This window comes from Oncorhynchus masou, chromosome 5 (assembly GCF_036934945.1).
Source record: "Oncorhynchus masou masou isolate Uvic2021 chromosome 5, UVic_Omas_1.1, whole genome shotgun sequence".
NCBI lineage: Eukaryota > Metazoa > Chordata > Actinopteri > Salmoniformes > Salmonidae > Oncorhynchus > Oncorhynchus masou.
The window spans coordinates 14,328,062-14,353,335 of record NC_088216.1 but is presented as its reverse complement, the minus strand read 5'-3'; the positions used below and the strand labels follow the sequence as shown (position 1 = coordinate 14,353,335).

Sequence of the window (25,274 nt, the reverse complement as noted above, 5' to 3'; positions counted from 1 at the left end):
GTCAAACGTAGCGCACTATATAGGGAGCAGGGCCGGTCTCTGGGTCAAACGTAGCGCACTATATAGGGAACATGGCCGGTCTCTGGGTCAAACGTAGCGCTCTATATAGGGAGCAGGGCCGGTCTCTGGGTCAAACTGTCTGTCTTATAGCAGGGGGTCTCTGGGTCAAACGTAGCGCACTATATAGGGAGCAGGGCCGGTCTCTGGGTCTTACGTAGCGCACTAGGGAGCAGGGCCGGTCTCTGGGTCAAACGTAGAGCACCTTTTGGGGGAACAGGGAAGTCTCTGGGTCAAACGTCGCACTATATAGGGAGCAGGGCCGGTCTCTGGGTCAAACGTACGCACTATCTAGGGAGCAGGGCCGGTCTCTGGGTCAAACGTGCGCACTATATAGGGAGTAGGGCCGGTCTCTGGGTCAAACGTAGAGCACCTTTTGGGGGAACAGGGGAGGTCTCTGGGTCAAACGTAGCGCACTATATAGGGAGCAGGGCCGGTCTCTGGGTCAAACGTAGCGCACTATATCGGGAGCAGGGCCGGTCTCTGGGTCAAACGTAGCGCACTATATAGGGAGCAGGGCCGGTCTCTGGGTCTTACGTCTGTCTTCTATAGGGGAGCAGGGCCGGTCTCTGGGTCAAACGTAGCGCACTATATAGGGAGCAGGGCCGGTGTCTGGGTCAAACGTAGAGCACCTTTTGGGGGAACAGGGAGGTCTCTGGGTCAAACTGTAGCTGTCACTATATAGGGAGCAGGGCCGGTCTCTGGGTCAAACGTAGCGCACTGTCTGGGAGCAGGGCCGGTCTCTGGGTCAAACGTAGCGCGCTATATAGGGAACAGGGCCGGTCTCTGGGTCAAACGTAGCGCACTATAAAGGGAGCAGGGCCGGTCTCTGGGTCAAACGTAGCGCGCTTATATAGGGAACAGGGCCGGTCTCTGGGTCAAACGTAGCGCGCTTATAGGGAGTGTGCAGGGCCGGTCTCTGGGTCAAACGTAGCGCGCTATAGGGAGCAGGGCCGGTCTCTGGGTGTGTAGCGCACTTATATAGGGAGCAGGGCCGGTCTCTGGGTCTGTCTGTCACTATATAGGGAGCAGGGCCGGTCTCTGGGTGTATAGGGAACAGGGCCGGTCTCTGGGTCAAACTAGCTGTCTTCTATATAGGGAGCAGGGCCGGTCTCTGGGTCAAACGTAGCGCACTATATAGGGAGCAGGGCCCGTCTCTGGGTCAAACGTAGCGCACTATATAGGGAGCAGGGCCGGTCTCTGGGTCAAACGTAGCGCACTATATAGGGAGCAGGGCCGGTCTCTGGGTCAAACGTAGAGCACCTTTTGGGGGAACAGGGGAAGTCTCTGGGTCAAACGTAGCGCACTATATAGGGAGCAGGGCCGGTCTCTGGGTCAAACGTAGCGCACTATATAGGGAGCAGGGCCGGTCTCTGGGTCAAACGTAGCGCACTATATAGGGAGTAGGGCCGGTCTCTGGGTCAAACGTAGAGCACCTTTTGGGGGAACAGGGAGGTCTCTGGGTCTTCGTAGCGCACAGGGAGCAGGGCCGGTCTCTGGGTCAAACGTAGCGCACTATATCGGGAGCAGGGCCGGTCTCTGGGTCAAACGTAGCGCACTATATAGGGAGCAGGGCCGGTCTCTGGGTCAAACGTAGCGCACTATATAGGGAGCAGGGCCGGTCTCTGGGTCAAACGTAGCGCACTATATAGGGAGCAGGGCCGGTCTCTGGGTCAAACGTAGCGTAGGGAGCAGGGCCGGTCTCTGGGTCCGTAGCGCACTATATAGGGAGCAGGGCCGGTCTCTGGGTCAAACGTGCGCACTATATAGGGAGCAGGGCCGGTCTCTGGGTCAAACGTAGCGCACTATATAGGGAGCAGGGCCGGTGTCTGGGTCAAACGTAGCGCACTATAGGGGAGCAGGGCCGGTCTCTGGGTCAAACGTAGAGCACTATAGAGGGAGCAGGGCCGGTCTCTGGGTCAAGCGTAGAGCACCTTTTGGGGGAACAGGGGAGGTCTCTGGGTCAACGTAGCGCACTATATAGGGAGCAGGGCCGGTCTCTGGGTCAAACGTAGCGCACTAGGGAGCAGGGCCGGTCTCTGGGTCAAGCGTAGCGCACTATATAGGGAGCAGGGCCGGTCTCTGGGTCAAACGTAGCGCACTATATAGGGAGCAGGGCCGGTCTCTGGGTCAAACGTAGCGCACTATAGAGGGAGCAGGGCCGGTCTCTGGGTCAAACGTAGAGCACCTTTTGGGGGAACAGGGGAGGTCTCTGGGTCAAACGTGCGCACTATATAGGGAACAGGGCCGGTCTCTGGGTCAAACGTAGCGCACTATATAGGGAGCAGGGCTGGTCTCTGGGTCAAACGTAGCGCACTATATAGGGAACAGCGGTCTCTGGGTCAAACGTAGCGCACTATATAGGGAACAGGGCCGGTCTCTGGGTCAAACGCAGCGCACTATATAGGGAGCAGGGCTGGTCTCTGGGTCAAACGCAGCGCACTATCTAGGGAAAAGGGCCGGTCCCTGGGTCAAACGTCGCTCTATATAGGGAACAGGGCCGGTGTCTGGGTCAAACGTAGCGCTCTATATAGGGAACAGGGCCGGTCTCTGGGTCAAACGCAGTGCACTATATAGGGAACAGGGCCGTTCTCTGGGTCAAACGAGGGCGCTATAGGGAACAGGGCCGGTCTCTGGGTAGCGCAGGGAAGAGGCGTATGGATAGGCCGGTACCGGTCTCTGGGTCAAACGTAGCGCAGGGAAGAGGCTTATGGATAGGCCAGTACCGGTCTCTGGGTCAAACGCAGCGCAGGGAAGAGGCTTACGGATAGGCCAGTACTGGTCTCTGGGTCAAACGCAGCGCAGGGAAGAGGCGTACGGATAGGCCGGTACCGGTCTCTGGGTCAAACGCAGCGCAGGGAAGAGGCGTACGGATAGGCCGGGGCCGGTCTCTGGGTCTAACGTAGCGCAGGGAAGAGGCGTATGGACAGGCCGGTACCGGTCTCTGGGTCTAACGTAGCGCAGGGAAGAGGCTTATGGATAGGCCGGTACCGGTCTCTGGGTCTAACGTAGCGCAGGGAAGAGGCTTATGGATAGGCCAGTACCGGTCTCTGGGTCAAACGCAGCGCAGGGAAGAGGCTTATGGATAGGCCAGTACTGGTGTCTGGGTCAAACGTAGCGCAGGGAAGAGGCTTATGGATAGGCCAGTACCGGTCTCTGGGTCAAACGCAGCGCAGGGAAGAGGCTTATGGATAGGCCGGTACTGGTGTCTGGGTCAAACGTAGTGCAGGGAAGAGGCTTATGGATAGGCCGGTACTGGTCTCTGGGTCAAACGCAGCGCAGGGAAGAGGCTTATGGACAGGCCGGTACTGGTGTCTGGGTCTAACGTAGCGCAGGGAAGAGGCTTATGGACAGGCCGGTACTGGTGTCTGGGTCTAACGTAGCGCAGGGAAGAGGCTTATGGACAGGCCGGTACTGGTGTCTGGGTCTAACGTAGCGCAGGGAAGAGGCTTATGAACAGGCCGGTACTGGTCTCTGGGTCAAACGTAGCGCAGGGAAGAGGCTTATGGACAGGCCGGTACTGGTCTCTGGGTCAAACGTAGCGCAGGGAAGAGGCTTATGAACAGGCCGGTACTGGTGTCTGGGTCAAACGCAGCGCAGGGAAGAGGCGTATGGATAGGCCAGTACTGGTGTCTGGGTCAAACGCAGCGCAGGTAAGAGGCGTACGGATAGGCCGGTACTGGTCTCTGGGTCAAACGTAGCGCTCTATATAGGGAACAGGGCCGGTCTCTGGGTCAAACGTAGCGCACTATATAGGGAACAGGGCCGGTCTCTGGGTCAAACGTAGCGCAGGGAAGAGGCGTATGGATAGGCCGGTACCGGTCTCTGGGTCAAACGTAGCGCAGGGAAGAGGCTTATGGATAGGCCAGTACTGGTCTCTGGGTCAAACGCAGCGCAGGTAAGAGGCGTACGGATAGGCCGGTACCGGTCTCTGGGTCAAACGCAGCGCAGGGAAGAGGCGTACGGATAGGCCGGTACCGGTCTCTGGGTCTAACGTAGCGCAGGGAAGAGGCTTATGGATAGGCCGGTACCGGTCTCTGGGTCTAACGTAGCGCAGGGAAGAGGCTTATGGATAGGCCAGTACCGGTCTCTGGGTCAAACGCAGCGCAGGGAAGAGGCTTATGGATAGGCCAGTACTGGTGTCTGGGTCAAACGTAGCGCACTATATAGGGAGCAGGGCCGGTCTCTGGGTCAAACGTAGCGCACTATATAGGGAGCAGGGCCGGTCTCTGGGTCAAACGTAGCGCACTATATAGGGAGCAGGGCCGGTCTCTGGGTCAAACGTAGCGCACTATATAGGGAGCAGGGCCGGTCTCTGGGTCAAACGTAGCGCACTATAGAGGGAGCAGGGCCGGTCTCTGGGTCAAACGTAGAGCACCTTTTGGGGGAACAGGGGAGGTCTCTGGGTCAAACGTAGCGCACTATATAGGGAGCAGGGCCGGTCTCTGGGTCAAACGTAGCGCACTATATAGGGAGCAGGGCCGGTCTCTGGGTCAAACGTAGCGCACTATATAGGGAGCAGGGCCGGTCTCTGGGTCAAACGTAGCGCACTATAGAGGGAGCAGGGCCGGTCTCTGGGTCAAACGTAGAGCACCTTTTGGGGGAACAGGGGAGGTCTCTGGGTCAAACGTAGCGCACTATATAGGGAACAGGGCCGGTCTCTGGGTCAAACGTAGCGCACTATATAGGGAGCAGGGCTGGTCTCTGGGTCAAACGTAGCGCACTATATAGGGAACAGGGCCGGTCTCTGGGTCAAACGTAGCGCACTATATAGGGAACAGGGCCGGTCTCTGGGTCAAACGTAGCGCACTATATAGGGAGCAGGGCTGGTCTCTGGGTCAAACGCAGCGCACTATATAGGGAAAAGGGCCGGTCCCTGGGTCAAACGTAGCGCTCTATATAGGGAACAGGGCCGGTGTCTGGGTCAAACGTAGCGCTCTATATAGGGAACAGGGCCGGTCTCTGGGTCAAACGCAGTGCACTATATAGGGAACAGGGCCGTTCTCTGGGTCAAACGTAGGGCGCTATATAGGGAACAGGGCCGGTCTCTGGGTAGCGCAGGGAAGAGGCGTATGGATAGGCCGGTACCGGTCTCTGGGTCAAACGTAGCGCAGGGAAGAGGCTTATGGATAGGCCAGTACCGGTCTCTGGGTCAAACGCAGCGCAGGGAAGAGGCTTACGGATAGGCCAGTACTGGTCTCTGGGTCAAACGCAGCGCAGGGAAGAGGCGTACGGATAGGCCGGTACCGGTCTCTGGGTCAAACGCAGCGCAGGGAAGAGGCGTACGGATAGGCCGGTACCGGTCTCTGGGTCTAACGTAGCGCAGGGAAGAGGCTTATGGATAGGCCGGTACCGGTCTCTGGGTCTAACGTAGCGCAGGGAAGAGGCTTATGGATAGGCCAGTACCGGTCTCTGGGTCAAACGCAGCGCAGGGAAGAGGCTTATGGATAGGCCAGTACTGGTGTCTGGGTCAAACGTAGTGCAGGGAAGAGGCTTATGGATAGGCCAGTACCGGTCTCTGGGTCAAACGCAGCGCAGGGAAGAGGCTTATGGATAGGCCAGTACCGGTCTCTGGGTCAAACGTAGCGCAGGGAAGAGGCTTATGGATAGGCCAGTACCGGTCTCTGGGTCAAACGCAGCGCAGGGAAGAGGCTTATGGATAGGCCAGTACCGGTGTCTGGGTCAAACGTAGCGCAGGGAAGAGGCTTATGGATAGGCCAGTACTGGTCTCTGGGTCAAACGCAGCGCAGGGAAGAGGCTTATGGACAGGCCGGTACTGGTCTCTGGGTCTAACGTAGTGCAGGGAAGAGGCTTATGGATAGGCCGGTACCGGTGTCTGGGTCTAACGTAGCGCAGGGAAGAGGCTTATGGATAGGCCGGTACTGGTGTCTGGGTCAAACGTAGCGCACTATATAGGGAACAGGGCCGGTCTCTGGGTCAAACGTAGCGCACTATATAGGGAACAGGGCCGGTCTCTGGGTCTAACGTAGTGCAGGGAAGAGGCTTATGGACAGGCCGGTACCGGTCTCTGGGTCTAACGTAGTGCAGGGAAGAGGCCGGTACCGGTCTCTGGGTCAAACGCAGCGCAGGGAAGAGGCGTATGGACAGGCCGGTACTGGTCTCTGGGTCTAACGTAGCGCAGGGAAGAGGCTTATGGACAGGCCGGTACCGGTCTCTGGGTCTAACGTAGCGCAGGGAAGAGGCTTATGGATAGGCCGGTACTGGTCTCTGGGTCTAACGTAGCGCAGGGAAGAGGCGTATGGACAGGCCGGTACTGGTCTCTGGGTCTAACGTAGTGCAGGGAAGAGGCGTATGGACAGGCCGGGGCCGGTCTCTGGGTCAAACGTAGCGCAGGGAAGAGGCTTATGGATAGGCCAGTACTGGTGTCTGGGTCAAACGTAGTGCAGGGAAGAGGCCGGTACTGGTCTCTGGGTCTAACGTAGCGCAGGGAAGAGGCGTATGGACAGGCCGGTACTGGTCTCTGGGTCTAACGTAGTGCAGGGAAGAGGCGTATGGACAGGCCGGTACCGGTCTCTGGGTCAAACGTAGCGCAGGGAAGAGGCTTATGGATAGGCCAGTACTGGTGTCTGGGTCAAACGTAGTGCAGGGAAGAGGCCGGTACTGGTCTCTGGGTCTAACGTAGTGCAGGGAAGAGGCTTATGGACAGGCCGGTACTGGTCTCTGGGTCTAACGTAGTGCAGGGAAGAGGCTTATGGACAGGCCGGTACTGGTCTCTGGGTCTAACGTAGTGCAGGGAAGAGGCTTATGGACAGGCCGGGGCCGGTACTGGTCTCTGGGTCTAACGTAGTGCAGGGAAGAGGCGTATGGACAGGCCGGGGCCAGTACTCACCGATCTGAACCTGGTCCGTCTGACTCAGAGACACAAACGCTGACGTGTCATCAATCCACGACACCTGGATGTTACCTAGGAGACATGCAGGAAGACATGGGAATTAAAAAGGTTTCCTGGTGACCCGGCCCGTAGTGACCCGGTCGGTAGTGACCCGGTCGGTAGTGACCCGGCCGGTAGTGACCCCGGTCGGTAGTGACCCGGCCGGTAGTGACCCCGGTCGGTAGTGACCCCGGTCGGTAGTGACCCCGGTCGGTAGTGACCCGGCCCGTAGTGACCCCGGTCGGTAGTGACCCGGCCCGTAGTGACCCAGCCCGGCCGGTAGTGACCAGGTCGGTAGTGGCATAGATCATCATATTAGGTGGTGGGGGTCTTACCAAAGGCACTGAACAGCTGGTAGAGGTCACTGGTCTTCCACTCCTTAGGGAAGGTGACGTACAGAACATGATCCCTCTTGGGCTGGACTGCAGAGGAGAAGGGAAGGAGACAGGGGGGAGAGAGGGGAACAGATAGAGGGGGAACAGATAAAGAGGGGGAAAGAGGGGAACAGATAAAGAGGGGGAAAGAGGGGAACAGATAAAGAGGGGGAAAGAGGGGAACAGATAAAGAGGGGGAAAGAGGGGAACAGATAAAGAGGGGGAAAGAGGGGAACAGATAGAGGGGGAAAGAGGGGAACAGATAAAGAGGGGGAAAGAGGGGAACAGATAGAGAGGGGGAAAGAGGGGAACAGATAAAGGGGGAAAGAGGGGAACAGATAAAGAGGGGGAAAGAGGGGGAACAGATAAAGAGGGGGAAAGAGGGGAACAGATAGAGGGGGAAAGAGGGGAACAGATAAAGAGGGGGAACAAATAAAGAGGGGAAAGAGGGGAACAGATAAAAGGGGGAACAGGGAACAGATAACCACTGACCAATGGGGAACAGATAATCATCACCAGGGGAATATGCCATAATAAATCCTCTCCATTTAAAGAGGGGGAAAAGGGGAACAGATAAAGAGGGGAAAGAGGGGAACAGATAAAGAGGGGAAAAATGAACAGATAGGGGCTGTGGGGAACAGATAGAGGGGGAAACAGGGGAACAGATACTAATACTGTTGAACAGATAGAGCATCACATTGAACTAGATCAGGGGGAAAGAGGGAACAGATGATGGGGGTAGGGAACAGATAATACTACAGTGTTGTACAGTATAGAGCAAGGGGAACAGATAGAGGGGGGTCTGGTCAGATAGAGGGGGTTGAGGGAACAGATCTAGGGGGATACTCACGGTCAGATAGAGGTCCGCTGAGGTTGAACAGATAGTGTCTAATACTGCTGTGTTGAACAGATATAGGGGCATCAGGGGAACAGATAGAGGGGGTCTGGGGGAACAGATGTTGGGGTAGGGAACTAGATAGAGGGGGAAAGTGGGGAACAGATAGAGGGGGAATCATTGAACAGATAGAGGGGTCTGGGAACAGATAGAGGGGGAAGGTAGTGTCAGATAGGGGGCTGTGTTGTACAGATATAGAGAACAGATAGAGGGGGAAAAGGGGAACAGATCAGGGGGTCTGGGGGAACAGATGTTGAGGTAGTGTCTAATACTGCTGTGTTGTACAGTATAGAGCATCAGAACTACTCACGGAAAGAGGGGTCCGATGAGGTTGAGGTAGTGTCTAGATACTGCTGTGTTGTACAGTATATAGGATCAGATAGAGGGGGAACTACTCACGGTCTGGTCCGCTGAGTTGAGGTAGTGTCTAATACTGCTGTGTTGTACAGTATAGAGCATCAGAACAGATACTCAGGGGGAAAGGGGGGAACAGATAAAGAGCTGTGGGGGAAAGAGGGGGAACAGATGTTGAGGTAGGGAAAGTGGGGTACAGATAAAGGGCAAACAGGGGAACTACTCACGGTCTGGTCAGATGAGGTTGAGGGGGAACAGATAGATACTCAGGGGTCTAGAGGGGGAAAGAGGGGAACAGATAGATAGGGAACAGATAGACTCACGGTCTGGTCCAGCTGATGTTGAGGTAGTGTCTAATACTGCTGTGTTGTACAGTATATAGGATCAGATAGGGGGAAGGGGAACTAATACTACTGTGTTGTACAGTATATAGCATCACAGGGGAACTAGATCAGGGGGTCTGGGGGAACAGATGTTGAGGTAGTGTCTACAGATACTGCTGTGTTGTACAGTATAGAGGGGGCATCAGGGGAACAGATAGGGGGGTCTGGTCAGATGATGTTGAGGTAGTGAACAGATAGAGAGGGGAAAGAGGTTGAACAGATAAAGCATCAGGGGAACAGATAAACTCACGGTCTGGAACAGATGAGGTTGAGGGGAACAGATAAAGAGTGTCTAATACTGCTGTGTTGAACAGTATAGGGGGCATCAGATAAAGAGGGGGAAAGAGGGGGAACAGATACTCACGGTCTGGTCCGAACAGATGTTGAGGTAGTGTCTAATACTGCTGTGTTGAACAGTATAAAGCATCAGAAACTCACGGTCTGGTCAGATGAGGTTGAGGTAGTGTCTAGATACTACTGTGTTGTACAGTATATAGATAAAGACAGGGGAACAGATAAAACTACTAATACTACAGATATGTACAGTATATAGTAAGAGGGGAACAGATAGAGGGGGAAAGAGGGGAACAGACTAATACTACTGTGTTGTACAGTATATAGTATCACAGAAACTACTACTGTGTTGAACAGATAAAGAGGGGAAAGAGGGGGAACAGGAACTACAGTCACCACTACCTACTGTGTTGTACAGTTTATATATGTATCTTTACATAAATACTAATACTACTTCGGTTGCTGACTATATGCAGACGAGGTAGTGTCTAATACTACTGTGTTGTACAGTATCACATTGAAATACTACTACTACTACTGTGTTGTACAGTATATAGTATCACATTGAACTACTACTACTGTGTTGTACAGTATATAGCATCACATTGAACTACTCACGGTCTGGTCCGCTGAGGTTGAGGTAGTGTCTAATACTGCTGTGTTGTACAGTATAGAGCATCAGGACTACTCACGGTCTGGTCCGCTGAGGTTGAGGTAGTGTCTAATACTGCTGTGTTGTACAGTATAGAGCATCAGGACATCACGGTCTGGTCCGCTGAGGTTGAGGTAGTAATAATACTGCTGTGTTGTACAGTATATAGCATCAGAACTACTCACGGTCTGGTCCGCTGAGGTTGAGGTAGTGTCTAATACTACTGTGTTGTACAGTATATAGTATCATTGAACTACTCACGGTCTGGTCCGCTGATGTTGAGGTAGTGTCTACTACTGCTGTGTTGTACAGTATATAGCATCAGAACTACTCACGGTCTGGTCCACTGATGTTGAGGTAGTGTCTAATACTGCTGTGTTGTACAGTATATAGCATGACATTGAACTACTCACGGTCTGGTCCGCTGATGTTGAGGTAGTGTCTAATACTGCTGTGTTGTACAGTATATAGCATCAGGACTACTCACGGTCTGGTCCGCTGAGGTTGAGGTAGGGAATATCTATGATCCTCATCAGGAACAGTCTGGCGAAAACACGAGACGTCAACGTAGCATTATAACGCTTCATACAGCTGACAGATGTGTTATAACTACACTAAGACATGCCGAGGTAGGGGATACACACACACACACGAGTCCCCGTAGGAGAGGTAAAGAAACTGAAGGGGAGAGAACCGAGAACTTACTTGTTGACGAAGGGTTGGATGAGTTTCGATTGGGATGGGATGTGGGCTCTGGGGGGAGTCAGGAAAGTACCTGAGAAGGAACGAGGAAGTATTAAAAGATTGAGAAACAGCCACGATGACCATACGCATATCCCAGCAGCTACTGCTCTAGTCTCCACGGCATCATAGAGATTCAAAGCTGTCCTTAGGGAACTGTTCCCGCAGTCCGTTTCCACTAAACGGTAAGCGCTAGTGTTACCATGGAGATGGCCTTTTCTCCATTGGGTTTGCTCAACTCCCGCCTCCATTTGGGGAAAAAAAGGTCAGAGGTAAAAATCGAGGAGAGGCAGCGATGAGGGAACATGGATGGGAGTCCTCCAGCAGCACCACATGAGGGCGAATGACGTTTACAAGGGGGTGGATCACAACAGAAAAATGTATAATGTGAAGAAAACAAAATTAGGTTGCGCAAGACTTATCGATTAAAATCAATAAGTAGCATGTTGTTTTTAAGTGAGTACATGCTTGTCTCCGCCGGCAACACCTGACTCAAAAACATGTGCTGGCAGATCAACTCCTCCATGAAGGAAAGGGTAGGATACACCTCACTGTCCTCAATGAAAAGGTGGCTTGAGGAGGGGAGGACTTCCGTTCCCTACAAACCAATTGACATCTTCGAAAAAAGGAGGAGAGAAAGAATGAGAGCAGACTTTTGGCCAGCGTCGTAGGGTTAGGGCCACGGGCCAGCGCTGTAGGGGCGTAGGGCCACGGGCCGTAGGGTTAGGGCCACAGTAGGAATAGTAGGGTGTAGGCAGACACATAGCGTAAAGGCAGCAGTGCAAAGGGCCATAGCAGTACAGTGTAAAGGAGCAACAGTACAGTGCAAAGGGCCACGGGCCAGCAGTGTAAAAGGGTACCCAGCAGTACAGTGTAAAGGCCACGGGCCATAGCAGTACAGTGCAAAAGGGCCATAGCAGTACAGTGCAAAGGCAGTACCCATAGCAGTACAGTGTAAAAGGCAGTACCCATAGCAGTAGTGTAAAGCGGCAGTGTAGGGCAGCACACGGGCAGTACCCATAGCAGCAGTGTAAAGGCAGTACAGTGTAAAAGTCAGTACCCATAGGCCACCCATAGCAGTACGTGTAAAGGCAGTACCCCAGTACAGCGTAAAAGGGCCACAGTACAGTGTAAAGGCAGTACCCATAGCAGCACGGCAGTGTAAAGGCAGTACAGTGTAAAAGTCAGGCAGTACAGTGTAAGGGCCACAGTAGGAATAGTAGTAGTGAGAGCAGAGACAATATCAGTACAGTGTAAAGGCAGTACCCATAGCAGTACAGTGTAAAGGCAGTACCCATAGCAGTACAGTGTAAAGGCAGTACAGTGTAAAAGGCAGTACCCATAGCAGTACAGTGTAAAAGGCAGTACCCATAGCAGTACAGTGTAAAGGCAGTACCCATAGCAGTACAGTGTAAAAGGCAGTACCGAGGTAGTTGGCCATGGAGATGAAGCAGAGACCAGTGATGAAGGCATCGTAGCCCGCCTCGTGGAGCTGTTCCTGGGCTGTATCGTAGCTGGGGAACCCCTCCGCCGTCACTGGGCCACGGAGGAAAGAAGAACGGATAAAGCAGACACAACATTAGCCCTGGATGGAGACCTGTCCTATTCTACTGTAATCAGACACTACATTAGCCCTGGATGGAGACCTGTCCTATTCTACTGTAAGCAGACACTACATTAGCCCTGGATGGAGACCTGTCCTATTCTACTGTAATCAGACACGACATTAGCCATGGATGGAGACCTGTCCTATTCTACTGTAAGCAGACAATACATTAGCCATGGATGGAGACCTGTCCTATTCTACTGTAATCAGACACTACATTAGCCCTGGATGGAGACCTGTCCTATTCTACTGTAAGCAGACACTACATTAGCCATGGATGGAGACCTGTCCTATTCTACTGTAATCAGACACTACATTAGCCCTGGATGGAGACCTGTCCTATTCTACTGTAAGACACGACATTAGCCCTGGATGGAGACCTGTCCTATTCTACTGTAAGCAGACACTACATTAGCCCTGGATGGAGACCTGTCCTATTCTACTGTAAGACACGACATTAGCCATGGATGGAGACCTGTCCTATTCTACTGTAATCAGACACTACATTAGCCATGGATGGAGACCTGTCCTATTCTACTGTAAGACACGACATTAGCCCTGGATGGAGACCTGTCCTATTCTACTGTAATCAGACACTACATTAGCCCTGGATGGAGACCTGTCCTATTCTACTGTAAGACACGACATTAGCCCTGGATGGAGACCTGTCCTATTCTACTGTAAGCAGACACTACATTAGCCCTGGATGAGACCTGTCCTATTCTACTGTAAGACACGACATTAGCCCTGGATGGAGACCTGTCCTATTCTACTGTAATCAGACACTACATTAGCCCTGGATGAGACCTGTCCTATTCTACTGTAAGCAGACACTACATTAGCCCTGGATGGAGACCTGTCCTATTCTACTGTAATCAGACACTACATTAGCCCTGGATGGAGACCTGTCCTATTCTACTGTAATCAGACATTAGCCATGGATGAGACCTGTCCTATTCTACTGTAAGACACTACATTAGCCCTGGATGGAGACCTGTCCTATTCTACTGTAATCAGACACTACATTAGCCCTGGATGGAGACCTGTCCTATTCTACTGTAATCAGACACTACATTAGCCCTGGATGGAGACCTGTCCTATTCTACTGTAATCAGACACTACATTAGCCCTGGATGGAGACCTGTCCTATTCTACTGTAATCAGACACTACATTAGCCCTGGATGGAGACCTGTCCTATTCTACTGTAATCAGACACGACATTAGCCCTGGATGGAGACCTGTCCTATTCTACTGTAAGACACGACATTAGCCATGGATGGAGACCTGTCCTATTCTACTGTAATCAGACACTACATTAGCCCTGGATGGAGACCTGTCCTATTCTACTGTAATCAGACACGACATTAGCCCTGGATGGAGACCTGTCCTATTCTACTGTAAGACACGACATTAGCCATGGATGGAGACCTGTCCTATTCTACTGTAAGACACTACATTAGCCCTGGATGAGACCTGTCCTATTCTACTGTAATCAGACACTACATTAGCCCTGGATGGAGACCTGTCCTATTCTACTGTAATCAGACACTACATTAGCCCTGGATGGAGACCTGTCCTATTCTACTGTAATCAGACACTACATTAGCCCTGGATGGAGACCTGTCCTATTCTACTGTAATCAGACACTACATTAGCCCTGGATGGAGACCTGTCCTATTCTACTGTAATCAGACACTACATTAGCCATGGATGAGACCTGTCCTATTCTACTGTAAGACACTACATTAGCCCTGGATGGAGACCTGTCCTATTCTACTGTAATCAGACACTACATTAGCCCTGGATGGAGACCTGTCCTATTCTACTGTAATCAGACACTACATTAGCCCTGGATGGAGACCTGTCCTATTCTACTGTAAGACACGACATTAGCCCTGGATGGAGACCTGTCCTATTCTACTGTAATCAGACACTACATTAGCCCTGGATGGAGACCTGTCCTATTCTACTGTAATCAGACACTACATTAGCCATGGATGGAGACCTGTCCTATTCTACTGTAATCAGACACTACATTAGCCCTGGATGGAGACCTGTCCTATTCTACTGTAATCAGACACTACATTAGCCATGGATGAGACCTGTCCTATTCTACTGTAAGCAGACACTACATTAGCCCTGGATGGAGACCTGTCCTATTCTACTGTAATCAGACACTACATTCGCCCTGGATGGAGACCTGTCCTATTCTACTGTAATCAGACACTACATTAGCCCTGGATGAGACCTGTCCTTTTCTACTGTAATCAGACACTACATTAGCCATGGACGAGACCTGTCCTATTCTACTGTAATCAGACAAGATATTAGCCATGGATGGAGACCTGTCCTATTCTACTGTAATCAGACACTACATTAGCCCTGGATGGAGACCTGTCCTATTCTACTGTAATCAGACACTACATTAGCCCTGGATGGAGACCTGTCCTATTCTACTGTAATCAGACACTACATTAGCCATGGATGGAGACCTGTCCTATTCTACTGTAATCAGACACTACATTAGCCCTGGATGAGACCTGTCCTATTCTACTGTAATCAGACACTACATTAGCCATGGATGGAGACCTGTCCTATTCTACTGTAATCAGACACTACATTAGCCCTGGATGGAGACCTGTCCTATTCTACTGTAATCAGAGCCCACTATTCATTAGCCCTGGATGAGACCTGTCCTATTCTACTGTAATCAGACACTACATTAGCCCTGGATGAGACCTGTCCTATTCTACTGTAATCAGACACTACATTAGCCCTGGATGGAGACCTGTCCTATTCTACTGTAATCAGACACTACATTAGCCATGGATGAGACCTGTCCTATTCTACTGTAATCAGACACTACATTAGCCCTGGATGGAGACCTGTCCTATTCTACTGTAATCAGACACTACATTAGCCCTGGATGGAGACCTGTCCTATTCTACTGTAATCAGACACTACATTAGCCCTGGATGGAGACCTGTCCTATTCTACTGTAATCAGACACTACATTAGCCCTGGATGAGACCTGTCCTATTCTACTGTAATCAGACACTACATTAGCCCTGGATGGAGACCTGTCCTATTCTACTGTAATCAGACACTACATTAGCCCTGGATGGAGACCTGTCCTATTCTACTGTAATCAGACACTACATTAGCCCTGGATGGAGACCTGTCCTATTCTACTGTAATCAGACACTACATTAGCCCTGGATGGAGACCTGTCCTATTCTACTGTAATCAGACACTACATTAGCCCTGGATGGAGACCTGTCCTATTCTACTGTAATCAGACACTACATTAGCCATGGATGGAGACCTGTCCTATTCTACTGTAATCAGACACTACATTAGCCCTGGACGGAGACCTGTCCTATTCTACTGTAATCAGACACTACATTAGCCATGGATGAGACCTGTCCTATTCTACTGTAATCAGACACTACATTAGCCCTGGATGGAGACCTGTCCTATTCTACTGTAATCAGACACTACATTCGCCCTGGATGGAGACCTGTCCTATTCTACTGTAATCAGACACTACATTAGCCCTGGACGAGACCTGTCCTTTTCTACTGTAATCAGACACTACATTAGCCATGGACGAGACCTGTCCTATTCTACTGTAATCAGACAAGATATTAGCCATGGATGAGACCTGTCCTATTCTACTGTAATCAGACACTACATTAGCCCTGGATGGAGACCTGTCCTATTCTACTGTAATCAGACACTACATTAGCCCTGGATGGAGACCTGTCCTATTCTACTGTAATCAGACACTACATTAGCCCTGGATGGAGACCTGTCCTATTCTACTGTAATCAGACACTACATTAGCCCTGGATGAGACCTGTCCTATTCTACTGTAATCAGACACTACATTAGCCATGGATGGAGACCTGTCCTATTCTACTGTAATCAGACACTACATTAGCCCTGGATGGAGACCTGTCCTATTCTACTGTAATCAGACACTACATTAGCCCTGGATGAGACCTGTCCTATTCTACTGTAATCAGACACTACATTAGCCCTGGATGAGACCTGTCCTATTCTACTGTAATCAGACACTACATTAGCCCTGGATGAGACCTGTCCTATTCTACTGTAATCAGACACTACATTAGCCATGGACGGAGACCTGTCCTATTCTACTGTAATCAGACACTACATTAGCCATGGATGAGACCTGTCCTATTCTACTGTAATCAGACACTACATTAGCCCTGGATGGAGACCTGTCCTATTCTACTGTAATCAGACACTACATTAGCCCTGGATGGAGACCTGTCCTATTCTACTGTAATGTACATTAGCCCTGGATGGAGACCTGTTATTCTACTGTAATCAGACACTACATTAGCCCTGGATGAGACCTGTCCTATTCTACTGTAATCAGACACTACATTAGCCCTGGATGGAGACCTGTCCTATTCTACTGTAATCAGACAACAAGCCCTGGATGGAGACCTGTCCTATTCTACTGTAATCAGACACTACATTCTGCCCTGGATGGAGACCTGTCCTATTCTACTGTAATCAGACACTACATTAGCCCTGGATGAGACCTGTCCTATTCTACTGTAATCAGACACTACATTAGCCCTGGATGGAGACCTGTTATTCTACTGTAATCAGACACTACATTAGCCCTGGATGGAGACCTGTCCTATTCTACTGTAATCAGACACTACATTAGCCCTGGATGGAGACCTGTCCTATTCTACTGTAATCAGACACTACATTAGCCCTGGATGGAGACCTGTCCTATTCTACTGTAATCAGACACTACATTAGCCCTGGATGGAGACCTGTCCTATTCTACTGTAATCAGACACTACATTAGCCCTGGATGAGACCTGTCCTATTCTACTGTAATCAGACACTACATTAGCCATGGATGGAGACCTGTCCTATTCTACTGTAATCAGACACTACATTAGCCATGGATGGAGACCTGTCCTATTCTACTGTAAGCAGACACTACATTAGCCATGGATGAGACCTGTCCTATTCTACTGTAAGACACTACATTAGCCCTGGATCTACCGACATTAGCCATGGATGAGACCTGTCCTATTCTACTGTAATCAGACAAGATATTAGCCCTGGATGGAGACCTGTCCTATTCTACTGTAAGACACGACATTAGCCCTGGATGGAGACCTGTCCTATTCTACTGTAATCAGACACTACATTAGCCCTGGATGGAGACCTGTCCTATTCTACTGTAATCAGACACTACATTAGCCCTGGATGAGACCTGTCCTATTCTACTGTAATCAGACACTACATTAGCCATGGATGGAGACCTGTCCTATTCTACTGTAATCAGACACTACATTAGCCCTGGATGAGACCTGTCCTATTCTACTGTAATCAGACACTACATTAGCCATGGATGGAGACCTGTCCTATTCTACTGTAATCACACTACATTAGCCCTGGATGGAGACCTGTCCTAAATCGAATTACTATAAAAACATACGATTGACGCCACGAAGAATACAGCACGACAGAACAAAAGCAGAATAACAGTAAGTGCACACTTCCAACAACACAACAAGTTCAATCGAGCAGACATTTAAAAGAGTAATTACATTTCAGCGAGACAAAAAGGCGAAATCCATTAAAGCTCATGATTTCTTTTCGACTTGCGGTAACGCTTCGTGGTTCGACATCGACAGTTGTTTGAAAAAAATGCGGAAACATTAACTTACATGACCGACAGCATGGTCAAGCAACCGTTTGTTACATACAACATTAGTTGTGGACAGACAGATGTTGCTGTCCGGTTTTGTGATAAAACAAAAAGGTGTGTTTGAATTAATTCTGCCACCGTCTGGTCTCGGCCTACACAGCGTGGTGGCGAGGCATATGAACTAACAGGTTATAGAGCAAACAGAGCAATTATCACATTCTCTGATCCTTTGATTGGATGGACAACATGTCAGCTCGCTTCATGCAAGAGCTCTGATTGGTTGGAGGACGTCCTCTGGAAGTTGTCATAATTACTGTGTAAGTCTATGGTAGGGGTGAGAACCATAAGCCAAAAACCATGAAGCAAACCCGTGCACCCATCGGGGTCCCGAGAGTTTGGGAAATGCTAACATGGGTTGGTTATATGTTTGATTCTTTTCTGGCCCTGCTTCCCCATTGATTGTGTCCACACACTGCTATAGCCAAAATCAAATAAAAAATAATAAAATTTGATCCGCCGATTTGATAGACAAAATAACAAAATAAAATAATCAAATTTGATACGACGCCAAAAATCAAATGACTATAAAAACTTAAGATTTTTCTTAGTTGTCCCATACAATAATCTGTACTCCTGAATCTTGTCCTCGAAAAAAAAATTTTTTTAAATGCCCCCACGGCACCATTTCTATTATGTCAAAAGCTATATTTAATTTTACCTTTATTTAACCAGGCAAGTCAGTTAAGAACACATTCTTATTTTCAATGACGGCCTGGGAACAGTGGGTTAACTGCCTGTTCAGTGGCAGAACGACAGATTTGTACCTTGTCAGCTCGGGGGTTCGAACTCACAACCTTTCGGTTACTAGTCCAACGCTCTAACCACTAGGCTACCCTGCCGCCCCACTATGATTTAGTTCATGTGATGCAGTTATTTCGTTAGATCAGCTTCTGAAATAGCTTCCTGTTCCTTAAAACGTGTCGTCGTCGTCATGTTCTCTCACCAACTGTAGGAGATTTGAAGGGGCTCTCTTTCAGCTGTTTCTGCAGCTCTGCTAGAGACGTGATGTTGATCAACTCCTAGAAGGGTTCAAATAACAAAAAGGCACAATGAATATTCTTCAGACTTCCACAGGGGGTTTCATGACATTTTTTTTTTGTCGTTGTTGAATTTTACCCCCTTTTTCACCTCCCCAATTTCGTGGTATCCAATTGTTGTAGTAGTTACTATGTTGTCTCATCGCTACAACCCCCGTACGGGCTCGGGAGAGACGAAGGTCAAAAGTCATGCATTCTCCGATACACAACCCAACCAAGCCGCACTGCTTCTAAACACAGCACGCATCCAACCCTGGAAGCCAGCCGCACCAATGTGTCGGAGGAAACACGGTGTACCTGGCGACCTTGGTTAGCGTGCACTGTCCCGGCCCGCCACAGGAGTCGCTGGTGCGCGATGAGACAAGGACATCCCTACCGGCCAAACCCTCCCTAACCCGGACGACGCTAGGCCAAGGACCTCCCGGTCGCGGCCGGTTGCGACAGAGCCTGGGCGCGAACCCAGAGTCTCTGGTGGCCCTGAACCACTGCACCACCCGGGAGGCTACGACTTCCTTTTTTAACCTGACATCTAAATACTTGATGTAGTATTACCTTGAACGGTTGCGTAGTGGCCATGAGCTTGGTGTCCAACAGCCTGAGGAAACAATAGAGGAGATATTTGGTTCGTTGGTTAGAGAGGAACATCTGTCTTTACCAACAGCATCAGATATACACACGCGTCGAGGGGGAGGGGCGCCGCGTCGAGGGGGAGGGGCGCCGCGTCGAGGGGGAGGGGCGCGTCGAGGGGGAGGGGCGCCGCGTCGAGGGGGAGGGGCGCCGCGTCGAGGGGGAGGGGCGCCGCGTCAAACACAGAGCAGAGCTCCTGGGTGAAACACGTGGTGGGTTAAGGGCCTTGCACAACGGCAGCAGATGGTACATGGGATCAGAGCAGCAGCCTCCAGCTGCCAGTTCATTCCCATGTGTGTCGCCGGCTCTGCCAGCTGCTGGTCCCCCTCTCCGACCTCTGGGCTACTGGAGAGGTTTCTAGATTAATAGCGCACCAGATAAATACACTGACTCCCAGAGAGGTTAGGTCAAAGTAGTGGTAAGCCTTGTCGGAGCCAGAACGGCCCATAGAGATGTAGTAGCAGTATGTCCTTTACCCGGGGAAGACCCACCAGAATGCATTTACCCGGGGAAGACCCACCAGAATGCATTTACCCGGGGAAGACCCACCAGAATGCATTTACCCGGGGAAGACCCACCAGAATGCATTTACCCGGGGAAGACCCACCAGAATGCATTTACCCGGGGAAGACCCACCAGAATGCATTTACCCGGGAAGACCCACCAGAATGCATTTACCCGGGGAAGACCCACCAGAATGCATTTACCCGGGGAAGACCCACCAGAATGCATTTACCCGGGGAAGACCCACCAGAATGCATTGACCCGGGGAAGACCCACCAGAATGCATTTACCCGGGAAGACCCACCAGAATGCATTGACCCGGGGAAGACCCACCAGAATGCATTGACCCGGGGAAGACCCACCAGAATGCATTGACCCGGGGAAGACCCACCAGAATGCATTTACCCGGGGAAGACCCACCAGAATGCATTTACCCGGGGAAGACCCACCAGAATGCATTTACCCGGGGAAGACCCACCAGAATGTATTTACCCGGGAAGACCCACCAGAATGCATTTACCCGGGGAAGACCCACCAGAATGCATTTACCCGGGAAGACCCACCAGAATGCATTTACCCGGGAAGACCCACCAGAATGCATTTACCCGGGGAAGACCCACCAGAATGCATTTACCCGGGGAAGACCCACCAGAATGCATTTACCCGGGGAAGACCCACCAGAATGCATTTACCCGGGGAAGACCCACCAGAATGCATTTACCCGGGGAAGACCCACCAGAATGCATTTACCCGGGAAGACCCACCAGAATGATTTATAGGGAAGCATTTTAGGGAAGACCCACCAGAATGTATTTACCCGGGGAAGACCCACCAGAATGTATTTACCCCGGGAAGACCCACCAGAATGTATTTACCTGGGGAAGACCCACCAGAATGTATTTACCTGGGGAAGACCCACCAGAATGTATTTACCCGGGGAAGACCCACCAGAATGTATTTACCCGGGGAAGACCCACCAGAATGTATTTACCTGGGGAAGACCCACCAGAATGTATTTACCTGGGGAAGACCCACCAGAATGTATTTACCTGGGGAAGACCCACCAGAATGTATTTACCCGGGGAAGACCCACCAGAATGTATTTACCTGGGGAAGACACACTGAGTGACCTCTTTAAAGTCATTCAGCTCCTGTGGGGAAGAAAGAAAATAAAGTCAAATAGAAAAGAAACAGGGTTCCTCTAAACCACTGTGTTTCCGACCTCATTCCGTCAGTAGAATATAACTGGCTATTCTTTAAAAGTGCTTTCCTCACCATCCTAAATAAACATGCCCCGTAAAAAAACAAAATTGTAGAACCAGGAACAGATATCGCCCTTGGTTCACTCCTGACCTGACTGCCCTTGACCAGCACAAAAACATCCTGTGGCGTACTGCATTAGCATCGAATAGACCCTGCGATATGCAACCTCTCAGGGAAGTTATGAACCAATATACACCGGCAGTTAGGAAAGCTAAGGCTTGCTGTTTCAAACAGAAATTTGCATCCTGCAACATAACTTTCTGGGACACTAAAGTCCATGGAGAATAAGGGCACCTCCTCCCAGCTGCCCACTGCACGGAGGCTAGAAAACATTGTCACCACTGATAATTCCGAGATCATTGAGAATTTCAATAAGCATTTTTCTACAGCTAGCCAGGTGCTTTCCACCTGGCCACCCCTACCCTGGTCAACAGCCCTCCAACCCCCACAGCAATTTGCCCAAGCCTCCCCCATTTCTCATTCATCCAAAACCAGATAGCTGATGTTCTGAAAGAGCTGCAAAATCTGGACCCCTACAAATCAGCCGGCCTAGACAATCTGGACCCCTACAAATCAGCCGGGCTAGACAATCTGGACCCCTACAAAATCAGCAGGACTACACATTCTGGACCTTCTCTAAAATTATCAGCCGAAATTGTTGCAACCCCTATTACTAGCCTGTTCAACATCTCTTTCATATTGTCTGAGATCCCCAAAGATTGGAAAGATGCCGCGGTCATCCCCCTCTTCAAAAGTGGAGACACTAGACCCAAACGGCTACATACCTATATCTATCCTACCCTGCCTTTAAGGTCTTCAAAAGCAAAGTTAACAGATTACCGACCATTTAGAATCCCACCGTACCTTCTCCGCTATGCAATCTGGTTTCAGAGCTGGTCATCGATGCACCTCAGCCACGCTCAAGGTCCTAAACGATATCATAACCTCCATCGATGAGAGACATTACTGTGCAGCCGTATTCATCGACCTGGCCAAGGCTTTCGACTCGGTCAATCACCACATCCTCATCGGCAGACTCAACAGCCTTGGCTTCTCAAATTATTGCCTCGTCTGGTTCACCAACTACTTCTCTGATAGAGTTCAGTGTGTCAAATCGGAGGGCCTGTTGTCCGGTCCTCTGGCAGTCTATGGGGGTGCCACAGGGTTCAATTCTCGGGCCAACTCTTTTCTCTGTATACATCAATGATGTCGCTCTTGCTGCTGGTGATTCTCTGATCCACCTCTACGCAGACGACACCATTCTGTATACTTCTAGCCCTTCTTTGGACACTGAACAAACCTCCAGACAAGCTTCAATGCCATACAACTTTCCTTCCGTGGCCTCCAACTGCTCTTAAATGAAAGTAAAACTAAATGCATGCCCTTCAACCTATCGCTACCAGCATCTGCCCGCCCATCCAGCATCACTACTCGGGACTGTTCTGACATCTACAAATACCTAGGTGTCTGGTTAGACTGTAAACTCTCCTTCCAGACTCACAAAATTAAATCTAGAATCGGCTTCCTATTACGCAACAAAGCATCCTTCACTCATGCAGCCAAACATATCCTCGTAAAACTGACTACCAATCCTCGACTTCACGCGATGTCACTTTCAAAAGTCTCCGAAACTCTACTCAACAAATTGGATGCAGTCTACCACAGTGCCATCCGTTTTGTCACGGTTTTGTGCCCCCCAGTATCGCTACTTGCACATTCATCTTCTGTACTTCTATCACTCCAGTGTTTAATTGCTAAACTGCCACTACGGCCTATTTATTGCCTTACCTCCCTTATCTTACCTCATTTGCACTCACTGTATATAGACTTTTTTTCCTTATTGTGTCATTGACTATATGCTCGTTTATCCCATGTGTAACTCTGTTGTTTGTGTCATACGGCTTTGCTTTATCTTGGCCAGATCACAGTTGTAAATGACAACTTGTTCTCAACTAGCCTACCTGGTTAAATAAAGGTGAAATAGAAACATAAACCACTGTGTTCATATATAAATGGTGCGTGTTTCGTACCTCTGGCAGTACGCAGTAGAACTGATGGATGGTGTGCATGACGTCCAGGAGCATGTTGTGGCCAACCACCAACTTTCCCTGGGTTGGAGAGAGGGGGGGAAAGAGATGAGTCCCATCCTAAAGGCATAGCGCCCAAAGACAGATAAAGGAGAACTCACTCAACTACAATATTCCTTATAGTTTCAGTGGTGGATTGTATAGGCAGTTGGCATATACTGGTACATCGTAACATAACAAAACATACAGACTAAAACTAAATTTGATACCAGGTTGTCAGGGTAACTCACAGATTTGGAGATGTCGTGTATGACCCTGGAGAATCCCACAGCGTCATTCAGCTCCTCCTGGAAAGATTGACCAGGGTCATGTTCAGTAGGAAACGTAGCAAAACATTGCAAAGAAACTACAAAGGAATGTCTCTTATTGGACAAGTAATCTCCCAGATTCAAAACGTTGCAAAGAAACTACAAAAGGAATGTCTCTTATTGGACAAGTAATCTCCCAGATTCAAAACGTTGCAAAGAAACTACAAAGTAATGTCTCTTATTGGACAAGTAATCTCCCAGATTTAAAACGTTGTAAAGATACTGCAAAGGAATGTCTCTTATTGGACAAGTAATCTCCCAGATTCAAAACGTTGCAAAGAAACTACAAAGGAATGTCTCTTATTGGACAAGTAATCTCCCAGATTTGGACAAGTAATCTCCCAGATTTAAAACGTTGCAAAGACACTGCAAAGGAATGTCTCTTATTGGACAAGTAATCTGCCAGATTCAAAACGTTGCAAAGAAACTACAAAGTAATGCCTCTTATTGGACAAGTAATCTCCCAGATTTAAAACGTTGCAAAGACACTGCAAAGGAATGTCTCTTATTGGACAAGTAATCTCCCAGATTTAAAACGTTGCCTCCTGGTCGTGTTTTTTCGGGGGAAGAACATTCAGCTGGTCGTGTCATTCTGGAGTTACTGTGTTTAGACTGCTTCCATCTGGAACACCACAGGGACGAATGTTCTAGAATGTTGGGTTTGCGTCACCTGTTCTCTCTCCTGTTTCTGCCGCTCTCTCCTCTTCCGCTCCTCGTCGTCCACCTTGCTGATCTGGATGTAACGCTCTTTCTGAAACCCCATTATATGTCATCACATAATACACCCGTCTATAAATGTACATCAACACACACCTACTGACTGGAGACAATCCCACAGCATCACTCACATTACAGGAGAGTATTTCTGTACTCTAAGCATAAGCGTAGAAAATCCCTAAGTAACTCCAGATTACTAGCGTAGAAAATCCGAGTAACTCCAGATTACTAACGTAGAAAATCCCCGAGTAACTCCAGATTACTAACGTAGAAAATCCCTGAGTAACTCCAGATTACTAACGTAGAAAATCCCCGAGTAACTCCAGATTACTAACGTAGAAAATCCCCGAGTAACTCCAGATTACTAACGTAGAAAATCCCAGAGTAACTCCAGATTACTAACGTAGAAAATCCCCTGAGTAACTCTGCCATAGGTATAAAGACAGTTAAAATGGAGCCCTAAACTAAAGTTGAAACTGGTATCACGCATTACATCCTCTAGCTTAATGGATTTATTTAACTCAGCAAGTCAGTTAAGAACTAATTCGTATTTTACAATGAAGGCCTACCCCTCCCCTAACCCGGTTGATGCTGGGCCAATTGTGCGCTGCCCTACGGGACTCGTGATCACAGCCTGTTGTGATACAGCCCAGGATCGAACCAGGGTCTGTAGTGACGTCTCTAGCACTTCAATGTAGTGCTTTAAATCGCT

At 49.8% G+C, this 25,274-nt stretch overlaps 1 protein-coding gene across 1 annotated transcript in view; it reads right to left on the bottom strand.

The window, feature by feature from the left end:
- Positions 1-25,274, bottom strand: part of parn (poly(A)-specific ribonuclease (deadenylation nuclease)) — a 37,354-nt gene that overhangs the window by 5,904 nt on the left and 6,176 nt on the right. The window contains exons 11-21 of the mRNA XM_064961148.1: positions 24,516-24,596; positions 23,768-23,824; positions 23,481-23,558; positions 21,295-21,338; positions 19,609-19,651; positions 18,963-19,038; positions 12,068-12,178; positions 10,607-10,676; positions 10,389-10,444; positions 7,285-7,371; positions 6,908-6,982 (exon numbers count right to left, since the gene is read on the bottom strand). Coding sequence (XP_064817220.1) covers positions 6,908-6,982; positions 7,285-7,371; positions 10,389-10,444; positions 10,607-10,676; positions 12,068-12,178; positions 18,963-19,038; positions 19,609-19,651; positions 21,295-21,338; positions 23,481-23,558; positions 23,768-23,824; positions 24,516-24,596 — 778 coding nt within the window. The remainder of the gene's footprint in view (positions 1-6,907; positions 6,983-7,284; positions 7,372-10,388; positions 10,445-10,606; positions 10,677-12,067; positions 12,179-18,962; positions 19,039-19,608; positions 19,652-21,294; positions 21,339-23,480; positions 23,559-23,767; positions 23,825-24,515; positions 24,597-25,274) is intronic.